Below are 20,657 nucleotides of genomic sequence, written 5' to 3' on the forward strand. Positions count from 1 at the left end.
TCAACATAACTAGTGCTAAATGTGGCAACACTCACGTTACTCCCGACGACGTTCTGTAGCTAGCGTGCTGCCCTAAGCGGGTGCTGCCCTCTAGTGGTGCACTCCTCCCCAGAGCCCGCGTTGAGAAGATGGTCATTTAGGAGAAGCTTAGACCGGGTGTTCTCCAAACCTTTCTCACATATCCTCCTTCCAGCTTCTTAAAGAATTTTTTTTTTTTTTTAGTTAAACCCTCCATATACATCTATTAATTTAAAATTTCTATACCTTTACTACCATAATAACTATGTGACTTATAAAAACAGTCAAAATGGAACTACTTAAAGTGTGAGGTTTTGAAAAATGCAGTCTAAGTTCTAATAATTTCCTCACACCGCAACGGTTAATCTCAAGCACCTCATTTTGGAGACAACTGCATTTTAGAGAGAACCCCACGGCGTGATTTTATTCAGTAACATCACAACATAATTTCCGCCCTTGACAAGACAAATTACACCCTAATTATCATTTTCCTTTCAGAGTGCTTGTGGGTAACTTAAGTCTCTGGAGGTGAAGAGGCAGTAATTCTGAGGGGTGGCCAGTTCGTTCACTAGAAAGTTACATGGTCAGGTTAACCGCAAAACTGAGGTGGTTTTGACAAACTTGGTAAAACCCTGGCCAGGGAACAACACAGTTTTCACTAAACCCTTCGAGCAAGAAGATTAACAATCCAAAAGAACATCTTGAACTTTGAGTATCCCTGCTGCCCCTCCAGGTAGGTCACTTCTATATATTAAAAATCTTAGGACTCTTGAAGTCTTTTACCTAAGGGAGTGTTTATCACAAATAAAGGACTCTAAGGTTTCCACTCCAAAATAGCACAGCAGCACCCCAACCTGCCTCAATATGCAAAGTAATATGGAGACTGACATTCTGTTGGTCTACTGAAGCATTTCTGCTGAGACTCAAAAGGAGTCAGAGATACACTCCATCTGTACCTCATTCAACATTCTGGGATCCCAGCTGATATCAATGGCCTCATCAACGGCCTTGAACCACATCTTCAAGAAGCAGGGTGAAAACTCACAAGCTATTCCAAAGGGAGCAATAGTGAAACATGCATCAGGCTCACATCAAGGTAGGAAAAGGAAAGGCATTTCGTCGTTGTTTTTGTTGTTTTATCTTGTTTCCACATATGCATGTCCAAAGTCTAGCTTGGAAATGGAAAGTATTTATAGTCAGTTAACTAAGGTATTCCTCAAAGGTGGGTTGTTGTTGTTGTTGTTGGGGAACATGGAGTCGGTTCTGACTCACAGCGACTCCATGTGACAGAGTAGAACTGCCCCATATGGTTTGCTTGGCTGTAATCTTTATGGGAGCAGATTGCCTGGTTCTTCTCCCGAAGAGCCACTGGGCGGGTCCGAACCGCCAACCTTTTAGTTGGCAGCCAAGCACTACCAGGGCTCCTTTCAAAGGTGGGTACCATGTCTTAAAATTTACACCATAGGCAATCTTCACTATGAAAAGAAGACAGATAAACTATTTATACAATGCCCCCCAACAAAATAAGGTGGAGGAAAAAAACCCTGAAAATCCTACGTTTCTAATGTGTCCGTGAAACAAATCTATTGCTAGGAAAGATCAATTTGACTAAGGCATTTTCAAAGACCATGACCACAACTATCCACTCGCTGCTCTGTGATGTGTTGAACATTACAATACATTCCCCCCTACACGAAGGCCAAACAACTTTGTAAAATGCAATCGCTAGACGAAGGAGATTCTGCTCAAAACTAAGTGACAGGAAGTCATGGTAAAAGGGGCAAGAAAAATCTTTCCAATCAAAAGACCTGGGCAGACCAGGCTGGTGGTAGTTTAATTTTCATAACGGCAAGTCATTTTTGTCCAACAATAGAATGATTTCAGAGCGCAGACATCTTCGTAAGAGACTGCACTGCAAAGACTTCGCCAGGATTTACGGAATGAGAAAGAAGAAACACATGCTAAGAAAATAAAAAGTGACAAGGAGAAATATTAACTACCTCGTGGTTGTCTTTGTTTTGGTTTGGCCAGAAAATCTTATGATAAAGCGTCTCCATTGAATTGCTGGAATCAGTTCGGTCAAAACAGTGACGATCCAAGACTTCCAGTGTGTGCAAAACCCGACTGATGGTCACCCCTGGAAACAAAAATCCAGCAAGCAGTTAAGAAGCACAGTGCAGTACAAGACCATCATTACGTGGGGCAAAAGGAACTTTAAACCATTATCCCTTCTCGGCTATCAAAGAATGGCCGACAAAAGCACTCCTGACATTCTATACAGCCAAGACCTAAAGGACATAAACAGACAAATGTCCTCGGAATTCACCAGGTGGCGCTGTGGAAGAGCTTCCTTATTCACATGAAGTGATTTACAGGAATCAGACGCACAGCATAACGTCCAACACCCCAAGCAGTCACTCTCCCGTCGCGTTCTGTACCTGCTGTTGATTCTCGACATTTGTCGAAAGACCACCGGACTTCTACGGCGCGGCCTCTCTGTTTTATCTGCTGCTCCACCTCATAAATCCTCGCTCGAACCTGAAAGATAATTTCTTCTCATTAACTTGCGCGTGGAAAGCCACGGTAGCTGTCTAAAGTCTGTCAGGTTTTTCCATATGAGTAGAGTATCCTACGGTGAACTCCAAGCTTGACGACATCGACGGACACGCAGTCTGCTGCCCAAGAACGGGCATTTCTAAACATTTGTAAGCGGCGACTCAAACCCAGTTTTCAATAATAAATACTCATGAAAACAAACACTTGCAAAAAAAATTCTGACAAGGGCAACTGTTCTTAGGACATCATATGAAAAGTGAAAGTTCTATGATATCTTCTTTGAACCATTCTCCCATGACGGAAAGCAACTGGCAGTGTTTTTTTAGTAAGAAAACTGCTTGATAAAAACAGAGTGGCCTTGCTCTAAATATTAGTCACAATCCTGTGGTTTAAATTTCCTAAGTCTCTGAACCAAAAAAACCCGGCACCAATGAAAACATCTAACACTTACTAGATACCACAGACCACTGCTATGGGAGTTGTGGCCATATATTGGAACCACCACAGTAATCACTGTCTGGGCAGTGGAAATCTTAGCACGCACAGCCCAGCAAGAGGGTGAAAAGAAATGGAGCAATTTCATGAACTTCTGTGGTTCAGAGGGGCTGAGGTTTCCACCAAGGTCACCTAGAAAGTTCAGGGTAGAGCTGTGAATGACACCCGACTTCTGAGATGCTACAACTCGGGCTTGGCTCACTATGCCCTGATGCCTCCCAAGAATGAAAACATCCATCCCAACACTGAGACAGTGTGTACCTGCTGGTTGAAAGCCGTGTCCCCGCCCGGCATGGGAAACATCCATCCCAACACTGAGACAGTGTGTACCTGCTGGTTGAAAGCCGTGTTCCCGCCCGGCATGGGTAGGCTGGAAGGGGCCACCTGCAGCAGATCCAGCGGCGAGCCCGGGTTTGTGCTCTTATTGTCATTTGCGGGATAATTCCACACCAAGGCACTTGGGCAACAGAGAGTGACAGTCTGCAAATGAAGCAGGAAAACCCAGACGCTGAGAGGCAGGGGAAAAGCCTAACAGTGAGCATAGCACTAAAAATCACACCTTTTGTTTCTGTATTTCGGTTTCCTCAGTTTAAAATAGGAGCTTCTTACCCTCGGTCTCAAATTCCCCAGTGATGACTAAACTGTGACAGAATTATTATTTTGAAAAGGGAAAAGTACAGCCATTGAGAAATTACAGAAAATTCCGGTCCGTAAGCTAATATCCCAGCACAAGAAACCTAGGAAATTAACAAAAATGCAGTAATTATCACTTAACACGATAATCTTTTCTCACAAAAAGTCTTGCAGTTAAAACAAAAAAATGAGATGCAATTAAAATGTGCAATTTCTAAGGTCATAAAATCTAAAGGGAATTATTTAAAAAGAAAAAACATCTCAATAACTTGCATGCAGAGAGTCTTCACAAGTGACGGCGCAGTAAATTACATGCAGCTTCACAATGCTGGGTGGTCAGTACCCAACCCTTTTTCTAGAATTGGCCAGACAGTAAACATTTGAAGCTTGGAGGGCCACATCCAGTCTCTATCACATATTTTTCTTTTCTTTTTCTCTCACTCTCTTTTTTTTTTTAAATCCACCACCTGTTGCCATCAAGGGGATTCCGACTCATAGCGATCTTACAGGACAGAGGAGAACTGCCCCACAGGATTTCCAAGAAGCAGCTGGTGGATTCGAACCGCCAAGCTCTTAACTGCTGTGCCACCAGGGCTCCTTTTTTAATAACTGTTCTTGCTCATAAGCAGAGTCAGGCAGCCGGCTGTAGTTTGTCTACAACCCTGTCCTGGATCCTTTCACTCAAAAGAGCTTGCACTAAGCACTTTAGACAACTATCTTAGTTACAACTCACAACAACCTCATGAGGTGGGTACCATTATTCCCTACTTCCATCAAAGAGAAGTAAGTGCTACAGATGAGGTGAGTAATCAGCCGAGGCTTGATTCCAGCCCACAACTGCCGGCTAAACGTAGATTAAATACCACCGCTCACTTTGGTAATACACTCACTACATGCTGAATGCTGTCCTGGCAGCTTCAGTCATCATAACCTTAACCCTACGATGTAACGAGGTAAGAGCTACTATCGTCCTCCCTTTACACGTGGGGAAACTGAGCCGCAAGATTACAGTTACTAAGTGGTGGAGGAGAGGCTTAAAATCAGGTCTACAAAGATTCTGAAGTGTGTGTCTTCACCATTACACTTCCATGCCACTCAACAGCCAACTATGTGAGCTTACAGAATGGACGCAATATTTCTTTTTATCTAAAATGTATGTTTAAATATAAAAATCTAAATTCTGAGGAGACAGCTTTGCAGGTGGCAGATGTGAAGAACATCCAGTTCCTAAAGCCCACCAACACCTCTGTCTCCACTGGCCCCCATCTCGACCTCTTTCCCCCCGTCTCGGGTCCATGATGGAGCCCCTCCCTGGGTTCTGGATTCCAAACCCTCCCGTCTCTAGGGCACTCATCTCTCAAACACCCCTCCTCTCGTGTTCTCAGGCTCCCCCTCTACTAGTCTATCCTTAGCTTAGAAATATGCTCAAATCTGCCCATCCAAAAAACAAAAACACAACTTTTAAAAAAAAACTTTCACTGACCCAGCAACTACCCATTCTCTTCTCTTCCTTCACAGACACGTTTCTCAAAAGAACAGCTAGCAGTCTTTCTCCTCGGTCTTCATTACTCCTCAACCCCCCTCAATCTGGCTTCTCACCCACCACTCAACCGAAGGAGCTCTGAAACACGATCCCAAATGACCACCATACTGTCAAACCCAAAACACGCCTCAGCCATCTTCCCATCAGCCGTCCCAACACACTTGGCACTGCCCACTAGGATCTCCTTTTTGAAACGTTCTGCTACCTGGAGAAGCAGGGTAGCACAGTGGTAAAGAGGGTGGCCCTGGACTTAGGCTGTATGGTTTCGAACCGCAGTTTTGCAACTTGTTTGCTACGTGACCAGTGCTACCGCTTCACTACTGGGGTTACAGCAATGGTACTATCTCACAGAATGGATCGCAATATACGCAACAACTTAGAGCAGTGCCTGCGACATAGTTAAGTGCTATTATTACGAGTCCCCTGTTCTCTCCTCTCTGGTCTGACCCAATCTCCCTGGTCTCCTCTGTGGACTTCCCCCTGCCCAGCTCTTAATCACTGGGGTCCTTAGGTCCACAGGTCCTCTCTCACTACAAACTCCTTAGGTAATGTCTTGGGGTTTTGACTGGCCAACTGGCCCCAAGCGACTCAAATCTACCCATCTGGCAGTTTTGCACCCTAATCTTCAGAGTCAGACATGCAACAGCCTCTCAAACATGTCCACTTGGAGGTCCTAAGGGGATGTTAAACCCCAACGAGTCCAAAGCTGAATTTACCTAGACTCTTCCAAACTGACTTCCTTGCCTGGTTTCTCTCTCTCCCTCTACTGTGGCCAAAACAATCTAACTAAACCATACAACTGACCCAAAGGCGTAGGGAGGCGTTAGGGGTCTGGTGGGGGTGAGACGCGGATGGACAGGGCAGAGGGGGGCACTTACTCCGGGTGTAAGACCAAGGGGGCACCAGACGCGGCGTGGAACACACTCCAAGGCACCACAAATAGGAAGGCGCCTGACTGAGGCAGCCGAATACGAGGGGGGAGGTGTTTCTGCCGATGCGTCGCTGCTATCACCATCCATTCATCTTGAAATGGGGTGGGGTGGCGGGGGGAGGCAACTTAGAGATTGCTCCTGGGTGCTTGTTACCCTCGCTATGCCTCTGAACTGACCAGGTCACTTCCCCGCATGAAACCATCCTCTGACACCCAACCATGGGGCCCATGGGGGGTCTTAGGCCCTGACCCCCAACAGGCTTCATACTTGATGTTCCATTAACACCAGCCTGCACACAAGACGATTGATCGGCCTCGGGACCTTTTCCTGCACTGTTCCCTGTCCGGAACACCCTTGCCGCCTCTTCTGACTTGATTTGTTTTCGCTCACGTCATAAGACCTCACTTAGCTCTACTTCCCTAAATTCTAGGTTGTACTACATGTTCCACTTCTCAGTTCCTTTCACCCCATGTCCTCCTCCGTCAGCCCTTGTCGCATTATACAGAAACTACCCACTCACGAATCCGCCTTCCCGACAACACAGTCAACTCTGTAAGAGTAAAGTCTGTGTCTCCATGGCCATTCCTGTCCCAAAGTCCCTCAGTAAAGATCAGGACACACCAAGAGCTCCAGAAATGTGAACTCAACACTGAACTGTGAGCTCCTTCAGGACGGGGCTGAATCTCCTTCCTGACAGTTATCAGCCCAGTGACTGCACGCAATGGACTTACAATGACCGTACACACAACGCTTGACAGATGAACAGAGCCTGAGAAATGAACTGGATTTCAGAGAAACACGGAGCAGAGGCAGCAACCAACTCAGGATGAGAACTGCTTGGAGAAGTGGTCTTTCCAGAAGAACTATAACACAGCTAACGTGAATTCTGTGGATTCCCCCAGGGATGCTTGATCACTGACCTGCCTGATGTTCATAATAAAGGACAACCACAATACCTAACTCTCCTCTATATGGAGGCAATAAGGAGCCCTGGTGGTGCACTGGTTAAGCGCTTGGATGTTAACTGAAAGGTCAGTAGTTTGAACCCACCCAGCAGCTCCATGAAAGAAAGACTTGGCAGTCTGCTCCCATAAAGATCATAGCCTGTAAAACCTTACGGGGTAGTTCTACTGTCACGTGGGGTTGCTGTGAGTCGAGATAGAGTCAACGGCACCCAACAACATAACAGACAGAGGCAACAAATATTATCTGAGACGGAACCCAAACAAGCTGCCGTCAAGCTGACTCCCACACATGGCAACACCATATATGTCGGAGTAGAACCGCATTCCATGGGGCTTTCAATGGCTGTGATCTTACGGAAGCAGATAGCCAGGCCTTTCTTCCGCAGCACCACTGAGTGGACTCGAACCACCAACCTTTTGATTAGTAGCCAAGCCCAATCCATTTGTGCCACCTGGGGATTCTGAGCTTGATCCAATGTAAAGAAATGAAAACTTAAAATATCAGCTACAAATGATTTAGATGAGGAAAAAACTACCTGGGACATGAAGGTTGAAGGTGCTATTCCCAACCCCATTGTTTTCTGCTCTGTATTTCAGCATAAAATATCAAGGGCCAAAGACTTACCTGCAACATACAACTAAGTCCATACACCAGGGGCCCATGCTGTGCACAGGAAAGGAAATCGGAGAACGCCAGCTGCACGGGGCTCATGCCGGAGCCAGCGGGGCCGGGGCTGGGCACCCCGATGCTTGAGCCGTTTGGTCCTATCATCATGTGGGGTGAGTGGGCAGCAAGGAGACTGGGGCTATCACTCAGCAGCAAGGACAGACGCCGGGCACAAAAGTAGGCAAGACGACGAGATAGGTAGGCCGACTGAACAAACTCATCCGAATACTGAGAAGTAGAAAGACGTCAGACTTTAGTCACATCTTATGCTACTGGGTTAATGAGCCATTTCAATACAGACTTTCTTTCATTCAAAAAAAAAAACCCTCATAAGTACTGTATAGGCCAGTACTGCCCAATAGAGAAATAATGTGAGCCACATGTGTAATTTTAAATTTTCTAGTAGCCATTAAAAAATAAGAAACAGGCAAAATTAAAAGAATAAGCATTGTATTTAGCCCGAGATACCCAACATAGTACCTTTTCAACAGGTAATCAATATAAAAAATATTAATGCGATATTATACATTATTTCTTTCATATCAAGTCTGAAATCCAGTGTGTACCATACACTTAGAAAACCCACTGCCATTTTCTAAGTCTACGGTAGGATTCCGACTATGATTCCACTATGATTCCGGCTCACAGCAACCCTACAGGACAGAGTAGAACTGCCCCTTGGGGTTTCCAAGAATGTAAATTTTTACAGAAGTAGGCTGGTGGGTTCAAACAGCTCACTTTTCGGTTAGCAGCCGAGCGCTTAACCACTGTGCCACACCAGGGCTCCTTTGTACACTTACTGTTGTTGTTGTTAGGTGCTGTCGAGTCGATTCTAACTCATAGGACCCTATGTACCACAGAAGGAAACACAGCCCGGTCCTGCACCATCCTCACAATCGTTGTTATGCTTGAGACCATTGTTGCAGCCACTGTGTCAATCCACCTCACTGAGGGTCTTCCTCATTTTCGCTGACCCTCTACTTTACCAAGCATGATGTCCTTCTCCAGGAACTTGTCCCTCCTGACAACATGCCCAAAGTATGTAAGATGTTCTGGTCTGTCTTCGTCTGGAAGCTCAGCTGAAACCTGTCCGCCATGGTTGACCCTGCTGGTACCTGAATACCAGTGGCATAGCTTCCAGCATCACAGCAGCACGCAAGCCCCCACAGTACGACAAACTGACAGACACGTGGGGGTGTATGCTTAGTGGACGTCTCAATTTGGACTGGCCACACTGCAAAGACATAGAGGCTGCCACACGTGGCTGCTGTTGCTGGGTGATGTCAAGTCGATTCCAACTCACAGCAACCCCCCGTGACGGAGCAGAACTCCCTCGTGGGGTCTTCTAGGCTGTAATCTTCATGGGAACAGATTGTCGAGTCTTTCTCCCATGGAGCCACTGGGGGGCGTGAGCCACCAACCTTGCAGTTAGCAGCCGGGTGCTTAACCACTGCACCACCAGGACTCCTACTATGTGGCTGATGGCTACCATACTGGAGAGCACAAGTACAGACCATCTCGGGGGGTGGGGTGGGGGGGGTGGTACGCAGGACATCGGGCCAGTGTAGTCTCTGGGAAGGGGGCTGGGGTGAAAGGGAGGACTGTTTATCACTGGATAGCCTTTCATGTCGTTTAAATTATCACACACACGTGTCACCTTTCCAAGAAAATTTAAATTTTTTAACAACAAAATCTCAACCAGATAACTTAAATTTTAACAGATCTGAGACCAGTCGTTAATATAGGCAGTTTCCTACAGCCATCGGTTAAAAGAATGTAAAAGGTCCTCTATACCCTTAAAAGAGGTGACTTGTTTTGTTTCACAGCAATCTGTGGGAGCAGGAAGACAGGATTCAAAGGGCTGTTGGCTCAGCTCAGTGACAGCAAAAATCAGTGAGGGTGGGATTACTCAAAAAAGTCATGTGGATAAAAACTATGAACATGGTTGATGCAAAAGACAGCTAAAACTTACTAGAAGCCCCTATCACTCATATGTTGTAGCAGAAAAGATGTTTTTCCTTCCATTTCAAAAGAAGAACTTTTCTTTTTCGCCTCCACTTACCTAATCATCCTTACCAGACTCATTTCTTGCCCATAAATCCCTGGCTCGAGGTGACGCTTACTGTACCTGCAGCATTAGCGGCAACAAAAGTTTAAGAAGATCGTCATCCGTGGGTCTGACTTTTTCTAAAACATCCAGGATCCATGTCAAGTATTCATGTTTTTCTAGCATTCCTTCCTTAAATGAACAACAACAAAAAAAGTTATACTAATTATGCTAAAAGAAAAGCAACTAAAATTCTAGAAAGAGCACTTACTGTTAAGCTTAAACACTATTATGACTAGAGATGTTGCTGTTGCTGTAGTAGTAAAACATGGCCTCACTGATCGCAGTACAAAATTTAAACAAAACAAAGGACTAGTGGGTTTTGCCTGCTTATTTGTTTGGGTGTTTTGGTAATCCACGTCATTCTAGATTGACCCCCCACCCCAAAAAAAAAAAAATTCCACTAAGAAAGGAAATTCAGAAGCCTTCCCGCTCCCAGGGCAAGTCAAGCCCTCGGACAGACTTCAGGGGAAGGTAAGTTCAGGCTCCTGGGCGGAAACTGGCCAAGAGTGATGACTACAAAGAACAAAAACACCCATCACGTCATCATCTCAACAAGGACTGAAAATCCCAGCAAACCCAGTGCCCCTTTAACAGACAGCCTCCTTCACTATCCTAAAGTGAATGACAGATTCTGTCGCCTACCAATAAAAGATACCTTTAAAAATCGGTACGATGACCTAACTGCAGTGTAAAGAGAAAAGGGGAATTCATAATACGATAATGTATAAAATTCCAGTATGACCAACTAAAACCCAGTACACACCCCCCACATACACACCAATTTCCAAAACGTCCCATAAGGTTGGTGATCTTGATATAAGCACTAAAAATGTTTTTGGTCTCCTGCCTTCATATTCATATATATAAATACTCTTCTTTGACATTTTATGTATTTATCTATTTGATGTTATACAGGCAATGCCCGGGTTATGAACGTCTGACTTACATACAACCCATAGTTACAAACCAACCCCCATAAAGCTGATTATATTAAAAATCAGAGGTACATACAATGGTTCATAATAACAAGCAGACGCTACTTTGCAACACGCATCGAAACATTATTATTACTGTATCATTATGTTAAAGATGTTTTAGTGCATCTGAAGTGTTTCTTTAATGTTTTTTATGCATAGAAAGGTACACTATATACTAAGACAAACATCGGACTAACTGTTCCTACTTACACACAAAGTCGCCTTTAAAGACAGACTTAGACACGGAACTCGTTCTAATCTGGGTAGTGCCTGTACTATAGTTGTATACTGCGATTCACATATTAAAGAATCTTTGTAAACATGATTTCCAATGACTACATGATGACTCCATAATCAAGTTTAAAAAAAGTTGCCATCGAGTTGATTCCGACTCACAGAGATCTCTTGAACGGAGTACAACTGCCCCATAGGGTTTCCAAGGAACAGCTGGTGGATTCAAACGGCCCGTCTTTGAGTTAGCAGTTGCTGGCTTAGCCACCGCACCCCCAGGGCTCCACATAAGAGGCCACGCTAAAGATGCTTCTGTTTGTGTAATCATGCCCATGTTTCTGCACATGTATATACTAGGGGCAGTTTCATATTTCAAACAAATCTAATTGGAAAATTAAAATACAATCAACTTGCAAAAGCTAACATTAATCTTCCAATTAGATTCATCACTTTAGAGCCTGTTTCCTATAAAAGAGATACGGATTTCAACGTTCCTACGTATAAATTAATCCTCCCAAAAGTATTAAGCAAGCTGGTACTAAATGAGAGACACTTTTTCAAAGATGCAGACTAAATCCTCCACTCAGTAAAGTCATAAAAGCTCAGCGCAGACATAAAGCCATCCTCTGCTAAACGGACCCAAGGTTGGTAGGAGTTATTTCTATTGACCCAAAAACTAACAATGGTACTTCCCAAAAGGACCGCGCTTTTTCCTAGTTGGAGATCCTTGGAAAATTATAATTAGGGCTCTCCCGGGAAAATTTAGAAATCACACATCCATTCTATCCCTCTTCCTCTCTGATCAAGGTGAACAGGTACTAAAAGTCTATGCTAGCAATACCACTTCAGCTTTCTGCACACACCTCTCCTTCCACCTTGCCAGGAATGAAAACCAAAAACCTGGTGCCATCAAGTCAGTTCTGACTCATAGCAACCCTACAGGACAGAGCAGAACTGCCCCACAGAGTTTCCAAGGAGCGCCTGGTAGATTCGAACTGCCGACCTTTTGGTTAGCAGCTGTAGCACTTAACCGCTCCGCCACCAGGGTTTCTTCTGTTCGTTCCAGGAATGAAGACTGAGGCAAATATGAGCACAAGCGCCCTCTTCTGGTCAACACAATTTGCACCAGCTTGTCTGGATGAGAGCTCAGTGAATTCCTCAAGGCACCACCCGTTTCCCACTCTGTCTGCATTTAAACCCAATTAAGGTGACCCCTCTCTGGAATAACTAAGCTCTAAACAAGATCTGCTAGGAGGCAGGAGGCATCGACACAAAGGTGTTTTTGAATAAATACGTCCAATTTCGCAAAATAAAAGGTTTAGAAGGGGTGTGTTTAACAGTGCGATTACAAAGTAATTAACAGCTTTAAAAGGGCTGACATCACTGAAAGCTGTGGATCAGTATGTGTAAATTCCAAGGCAAATGTCTTTCAACACCAGTCAAGATGAGAAACGTCAGGCTGCTTTCTTTGCATATTTTTGTTCATGTAACGATACAATTTAATTCCCGGAAAACTGAACTATAAGGAATTTGCTCTCTTCTTAAAAGCGAAGCGTACCTGGAACATGTGAAACGCTAGCTTCTCGTTGTACTCCCACTGCTTCACGGCTTGTTCCACATCCGGTGGCACAGGGACAGGGCCGTCGCCCGTGCTGGAGGCCATGTGGTAGAAGTCAGAAATCTTGGCCAACTGCTCGCGAAGGTATCTGGTAGAGATCTGCGTCCACTCTGCATTCAAAAACAAAACGAAAAAGATGCTCAGAATCTCCAGACACAATGCGTGTACTCGTGTTCCAACCTGGGTCACTTTTCCTCCTCGTCTCTGATTATCTTGGGAGTCCCTAGTGGCACAAACGGTTAAACGCACTTGGCTGCTAAGCGAAAGGTTGGAGGTTCGAGATCACCCTGAGGCGCCCTGGCAGAAAGGCCTGGTGACATACTTCTGAAAAATCAGCCATTGAACACCCTAAGGAGCACAGTTCTACTCTGAAGATCACCCTGAGTCAGAACCCACTTGAGGGCAACTGGTTTGTTTTTGTTTTTTCTGATTACCTTGAGGATGTACTTATGATAAAACAAACACCTTTTACATGAAAATGCTTCTAGCACAGGCAAGCACTGCTCTGAAAAGTGTCCCTCCCCCAAAGCCCTTAAGTAATGCTCACTAGGTAAAGAGGCCTGCCCTGCAGCAGCAGGAGTACCGGCCAGCTCTTCCCTGGTCCTTCTGTGGCCCTCAGTCTAGCAGAAAAGATGCCCACGCTCAAACCAGGTGCATGTGGTGACCCTCCATGTTAAACAACCGTCAGTACAACAAAATATCAAAGGCACACGCAGGCTACAGAACAGTGAAGATGAGCACTTCAGGAAATCTCAATCATGTGCCAAAAGAATTCAAAATCCCCCAAATGCAGCTCTCTTGGGATATGTTTCTCAGGCTCCAAGCTGGGTTTCACACAGGCCTAATTAAGACACGTTCTTTTTTGTCAATCTGTAAGAGAGCTAGCATCCGTGAGAGCGGCACTCTGACCCGGGCTCCCCCAGGAGGTGACAGACCAGAGCACAGCTGTCCTCTCCCCTCCCAGCCAACAATGGCGGCCTCAGAACTCAGTCTGAAAGCGAGTGAGCAACCAAAGGCAGGAGAGCACAAAAGAAAGGGAAAAGGTAGCATTAAAACAAAAAAAAAAAAATCACTAAAACTATTCAGAATGTCGCCACGGGGCACAAATTAAATCAGCGTGTTGCCTCTGGCAACCGTGAGGGGTATGTTGCCAACTTCAGCCCATTCCGCGGATAAAAATGTAATAATTGCATGCTCGTAGCCAAATTTCCCCAAGGACTAGCGAGACAGCATTTCTGAGGGAACCATCCTCCTGAAACACCACCACGCAAGGCTGTCTTCCTATCACTTCGGCATGAGATTCGCCTGTCCTCTTATTTTTAAAGAAATCTATTTTGACAAAAGTTAAGAGTAGAAACTAAACATCTGTTAGTGATTGAGGTCTTTTTTTTTTTTAAAGTACTGTTAAAATTCCTTGACAACTTAGTCAGAGATAACTACAGTTAAGTTCTCATCTAAACCACTTATTCTAATTATGTCTTATTTCAAATTCCAATGCGTGTATTAAACTCCAGTAATAAACCAATACAAAAAGATGAGTGGACTCGAGGTCAGCATTCTGTCCTCCATTTAACAGTTTTTCCAAAAGCACCGCTGATGACAGATACTGTCATTAAAATTAACCCGTTGGCATTAACGAGAGCGCAAACCATCAATGTCATTCTCTGTGTCCCTGTTATGGACTAATAATCTCATGACAGTCACTTGGCTCAACAAAACAAATGCCAGCGCTACAGACGGGATGCATTTAGCTTAGCTATAATAAGCAAAAACAAAAATAACAAGGATCCAAATCCCAGCTTTTGTACGCTGAACCTTGCTATTAACTCATTCTCAGTGGTACTATTCTCAATATCCCCAGAGAAAAAGATATGCCTCCACAGCTAAAAATAACACACACAGACACCCACCCCCACTTTGTCTAGGGTATATTTTTGAGATTTTTTTTTAATAGAGAAGAAATACGTGCTTGTTATAGAAAATCTGTAATATAGAGACCAAAAGAAAACAAAAACCATCTGTAATCCTACCACCCTGAGATAATCATTGAACATTCTAATATGTTTCCTGCCGATGCTTTTTCCCTTATGTATGCTTGAATCTTTATGTAAACATGCATCTTTCTTTGTTGTTGTTGTGCTTTAAGTGAAAGTTTATAATTCAAGTTAGTCTCTCATACAAAAATTTAGACACACATTGTTATGTGACCCTAGTTGCTCTCCCTATACTGTGACAGCACACTCCTCCTTTCTACCTCGATTTCCCATGTCCATTCAACCAGCTCCTGAACCTTTCTGCCTTCTCATCTCACCTCTGGACAGCAGCTGCCCATTCAGTCTCATGTATCTACTTGAGCTAAAAAGCACACTCTTCATGACCATCATTTTGTGTCCCATAGTCCAGTCTAATCTTTGTCTGAAGAGTTGGCCCCGGGAATGGGTTTAGTTTTGGGCTAACAGAGAGTCCAGGGGCCATGATTTTACAGGGTTCCTCTAGTATCACACAGGCTATTAAGTCTGGTCTTTCTTCTAGAATTTGAGTTCTGCACCCCACTTTTCTCCTGCTCTGTCAAGGACTCTCTGTTGTGTTCCCTGTCAGGGTGGTCATTGGTGGTAGCCGGTCACCATCTAGGTCTTCTGGCTGATGAAGTCTCTGGTTTATGTGGCCATTTCTATCTCTTGGGCTAATACTTTCCTTGTGTCTTGGGTGTTCTTCATTCTCCTTTACTCCAGGTGGGTTGGGACCAATAGATGCATCTTAGATGGCCGTTCGCTAGTTTTTAAGACCCCAGACGCCACTCACCAAAGTCGGATGCAGGACATTTTCTTAATAAACTTTGTTACGCCAGTTGACCTAGATGTCTGCTGAAACCATGGTCCCCAGATCCCCACCCCTGCTACTCTGGCCCTCAAAGTGTTTGACTGTATTCAGAAAACTTCTTAGCTTTGGTTTAGTCCAGTTGTGCTGACTTCCCCTGTAGTGTGTGCTGTCCTTCCCTTCACCTAAGATAATTCTTGTCTGCTATCTAGTTAGTGAATAACCCTCTCCCTCCATCCCCACCCTGGTAAACATCAAAAAATGGTTTCTTCTGTAAACATGTATCTTTTTAAATGACTGAACATACTACTCCACAGCCTGAATGCCTTTTGGGAAACCATAAATGTCGTCATCTCAATACTGTGCTTCACCTGTATGTAACTGGCACTAAGTGGTCCTATCAATCAGAGGCAGCGGTCTGGGACAAGACAGTCTACAGTGAATCAGTATAAAAAAAAATAGGATGCACATAAAGAAAACTGTCATTAAAAACTGAAAACAGAAAGAGCAGACGGCCACTAGTAGGGTACCCTTTAAAATTATGAGGGTCACTGACCTCTCTGGTGCTTAGAGACTGGCAGTAAAAGGGAGTGAGACATGGGAACAGGAGAAAGGCCCGGTGATCTACTTGCAAAAAATCAGCCACTGAACACCCTATGGAGCACAGTTCTACTCTGACACACATGGGGTCGCCGTGAGTCGAAATCGACTGACAGCAATTGGGTGTTTTATTTGCTTGTTTTGTTTTGTCTTATGGAAGAACAGCAGCAAGATATGCCTCCTTTGGCCTTGGGCTGTGGTTCTCAGAGCTGAGAAGACAACAGAACCACAAGGGGAAATCTCCAGCAAATACCAGCGCCCAAGGGTCCCCCCTACAGATGCTGAGTTAATTGTTCTGGAATGGGGGCTCAGCTTCAGGCGATAGACAAAGAGAACAGGAACAGATAAAGATCACAGGGAAAAGAAGAAACTGTGCAGGAAGTGGCTGAGGAGGCTGCTCTGAGGGGGGAGCATTTCTAAATTCAAGCAGCTCGAAGGACATGGCTGCATCTGTTGTTTGCTGATGTTGAGCAGAGCTTAGGATCTGTGAAGCCAGATGATCAGGAAATTCATGAACATGTACTGAGAGTGGTGTCATGTGTCAGGAGTGAAAATAGTGACCAGTCCTTTTGACAACGCTCTCCCTAGCACCCAAGATCCCAGAGCCACTATTCCTTTTTGTTCATGCCTAACCCCAAGAACAGAAGGCCCAATGGGAAGGGGTTGTCAAGATTATGCAATCTGTGCCACCATTTTAAAGATGGCGGCACTGTGGGCTTGCTCAAGGTCCCACAGCTCAACCAGCAGTACAAAAACAGGTATGAGATGACCCACCTGTGGGTGGAAATATGTAAACTAATAAACACAGAATGAGTGGCACCATAAAGGTATTAAGTCATGTTAAAGAAGATCAGTCCAGGCCTGGAATACCTGCAGTATTAATAAGAGTTGGCAGCAGAGCAGAGGAGGAAGATCCGCCCTGTTGGCAAACACGGGCATGACAAGCCCAGCAAGGCTCAACGGTGCCCTGGAGGCGTGACCTCATCAGAGAGGCAACACAGGGACATATTCAGTAGTACTGGTAGAAAAGGCTTTGGAATAAGATGGCCACTCCTCCAAATCCCAGCTCTGCCACTCATTAGCCATGTGACCTAGTGCAAGATATTCAAACTCTGCTAAGTCTCAATTTCCTCACTTGTAAAAATGGAGATAATGTATACCCCTTAGAGTTTCTGTAAGGATTAATCACTTAGCACAATACAAGTTGACAGCAAGTTGATCAATAAGTGATAGCTATCATCATCATCATCAGGATAAAAGAGTTTTAGAAAGAAAACTGAAAGCTAGACTTTGACTTTCAACGGATGACACCTGCTGGCCCTGATGTTAGACTCTGGTTTTGTCTCAGCTGAGTTAATGCGCAATGCCTCATATAAAGCCAGAGCCCTGGTGGAGCAGTGGTTAAGAACTTGCCTGCTAACCAAAAGGTCAGCAGTTTGAATCCCCCAGCCACTTCCTGGAAACCCTATGGGGCAGTTCTATTCTGTCCTATAGGGTCGCTGTGAGTCGGAATCGACTCGACAGCAAGAGGTCTTTGGTTTTGCAATATAATGCTGGCTAATGGTCAGCTCTGGTTAACTATTTATAGAATCATCAATGTTAGTTTCCTGGTTCAAAATTTACAAAGGATCTGCAATCCTTGATGAACTAAAGCCAAACTCCTTAGCTAGGAATTAAAATCATTTCGAACACTATCTACCTTTACTTACCTGCCTATCCACTAGCTCAAGCTGCTTTGTCCCTGACACACGTTTATAGTACTATCTCCATCCATAACACCTTCTTCACACACCTGGATTCACCTGTGGACATTTTTCTGTGCCCAATTCAAATGTCACATCTAATATGTAGCCTTCTCTAGTCTCTGGACGCCACCCACCTACCTAATGGGAATTTCTCTCCCTTCTCTAACCACCACAAGGATATATATCAGGATTTCATCCACCCCTTTCATCCACATAAAGGTATGCCCAACTTACATGCAGTCGTGTGTCGTGTGTCATGAATTAATACACCATAAGGTCCTTCCAAAATAACCATCGAATCTAGTTCCTTCCCCATTATTCTGCCCCTCAAATCTTCACATAAACTTTTTTCTTTTATAGTTTCAGCTCAGTCACTTCATTCCCAGTGCTCAAACACTGATATAGGGAAAATGCCAACAAATTCCCTTTCTAATATACTTTGTCTTTATTGTGACTACTCACTCACCTATAGAGGTGCTGTGAGTCGGAATCAACTCGACGGTAACGGTTGGGTTTTTTGGTTTAATTCACCTAAAGCACTGGTTAATCAACGTGCTACAAAAGGCCCATGCAAAAGTTCAAGTTTCCATTTTTTTAAATAAGCGCATACATACACACACACACACATATATACATATACATATGAGTTCCTAGATGGTGCAAACAGTTAATACACTTGGCTGCTAACCAAAAGGCTAGAGGTTCAAGGCTACCCAGAGGTGCTTTGGAAAAAAGGCCTGGCGATCTACTTCTGAAAAATCAGCCACTGAAAACTCTATGGAGCACAGCTCTATTCTGACGCACATGGAGTTGCCACGAGCCAGAGTTGGCTTGACGGCAAGTGGTTTGGGAGGGAGGGAGGGAAAGAGGGAGGTAGATAGATTTATACACACATATGTATGTGTATGTGTGTGTGTGTGTGTGTGTGTATAAAACCTTGGATTTTGTGAAGGATCATTTTCCTGGCTATACTCTTTTCTTTTTCCTTTTATCAAAGCCAGAGGGAATTCAGTGTCTGAAAAGAATATAACAGTTTTGTTTTTTTTTTTTTAATCCAACCAAGTCCAGAGACTAAGGAATGCATCTTTAAGGTGATCACTTGATGTAGCCCTTTAAGTCAGAGACGATGGGCTACCCAATGGAGAAATCCATTTCCTTGAAAATTCTTCCTCAGGCTACAATAAAAAGTCCCTGCCCCTCCACAGTGAGAACACACAGCCTGCTTCTCAAAGCTGCAGGACTTCGAGGATTTAACCAGGCTGACTTTGGTGCAGACTGAATGAGAAAAGAAGCGACTTTAGTACGTACAAGTTGATACACACTCCATTTCAGGATACTCGATAAAAATGATTGAAATATTTTTCACCATGTTCTTCCTATTTCCTGTTGTTAAAATGCTTTCTTGATCAAAGGACACCATCAACAAAGTGAAAAGACAACCCACACGTGGTGGTTAACGCTATGTGTTAACTTGGCTAGGCTATAATTCTCAGTGGTTTCACAGACACTATGTATCACCTCCCATTTTGTGATCTGATGTGAGTAGCCAATCAGCTGGAAGAGGAGTTTCCTTGGGGGTGTGTCATTCATGATAGAAACGAATGTTCCTGCAAAGCTCACTCTCTCTCGATCCTGTATTCGTCTTGTCATTCTCTGACCTCCAGTTCTTAGGACATGAGAAGCCTTCAGCCTGCCACCTGACCTGCAGATTTGGAGTTCCTCAGCCCTTACAACCCCATGAGTCAGGAGAAACCTCCAACCTTTCAGCTGACCCATGGATTTGGGACTTGCCAGCCTCCACAACTGCGTGAGCTATTTCCTTGGAATATATATTTATATATACACTTCACTGGTTTTGTTCCTCTAAAGAAACTAGCCTAAAATACCACAAAATTGGAAAAAATATTTAAAAATCATATATCTGATAAGAGACTTAGGCCTAGAATACATCATGAACTATTACAACTCAATAATAAAAAGACAAATAACCCAATTTAAAAATGGGCAAAGGATTTGAACAGACATTTCTCCAGAGAAGACATACAAATGGCCAATAAGCACATGAAAAGAGACTCAATATCATTAGCCATCAGGGAAATGCAAACCAGAATCACAGTGAGATGCCACTTCATACCCACTAGGGTGGCTATGAAAAGACAGATAATAATAAACATTGACAAGGATGTGGAGAAAGTACAATCCTCATACATTGCTGGTCAGGGTGTTGTGCAGTCACTGTGGAAAACAGTCTGGCAGTTCCTCAAAAGAGTTAAACATAGAATTACCACATGATCCAGCAATTCAACTTCTAGGTACATAGCCAAGAGAAATAAAAGCATATATCCACACAAAAAATTGTACTCAAATGTTCATAACAACATAATTCATAACAGCCAGAGAGAGGAAACAACTCAAATGTCCTTCAACTGATAAACGGATATATAAAACATGGTACATCCATACAGTGGAATAGTATATATCCATAAAAAGGAATGAAGTACTGGCACACGCTACAACATGGATGAATCTTGGAAACATTATGCTGAGTGACAGAAGACAGTCACAAAGAATCATCTGTTATATAGTTTGATTTATATGAAATGTCCAGAATAGACAACTTGATAGAGACAGCAGACTGGTAGCTGCCTAGATCTGGAAGGAGTGACAGCTAATGCATACAGGATGTATTTTAAGGATGACAAAAATGTTCTACAAGTGTCGTGATGGTGTAGCAACTCTGTAAACACACT

General features: G+C 44.0%; 1 protein-coding gene across 1 annotated transcript in view; it reads right to left on the bottom strand.

The window, feature by feature from the left end:
- MED12L (mediator complex subunit 12L) overlaps positions 1–20,657 on the bottom strand; it is a 359,000-nt gene that overhangs the window by 258,457 nt on the left and 79,886 nt on the right. The window contains 6 exon segments of the mRNA XM_023733846.1: positions 2,019–2,155; positions 2,457–2,556; positions 3,400–3,549; positions 7,768–8,037; positions 9,938–10,048; positions 12,686–12,855. Coding sequence (XP_023589614.1) covers positions 2,019–2,155; positions 2,457–2,556; positions 3,400–3,549; positions 7,768–8,037; positions 9,938–10,048; positions 12,686–12,855 — 938 coding nt within the window.

This window comes from Trichechus manatus, unplaced genomic scaffold (genome assembly GCF_000243295.1).
Source record: "Trichechus manatus latirostris isolate Lorelei unplaced genomic scaffold, TriManLat1.0 scaffold00062, whole genome shotgun sequence".
Classification (NCBI taxonomy): domain Eukaryota; kingdom Metazoa; phylum Chordata; class Mammalia; order Sirenia; family Trichechidae; genus Trichechus; species Trichechus manatus.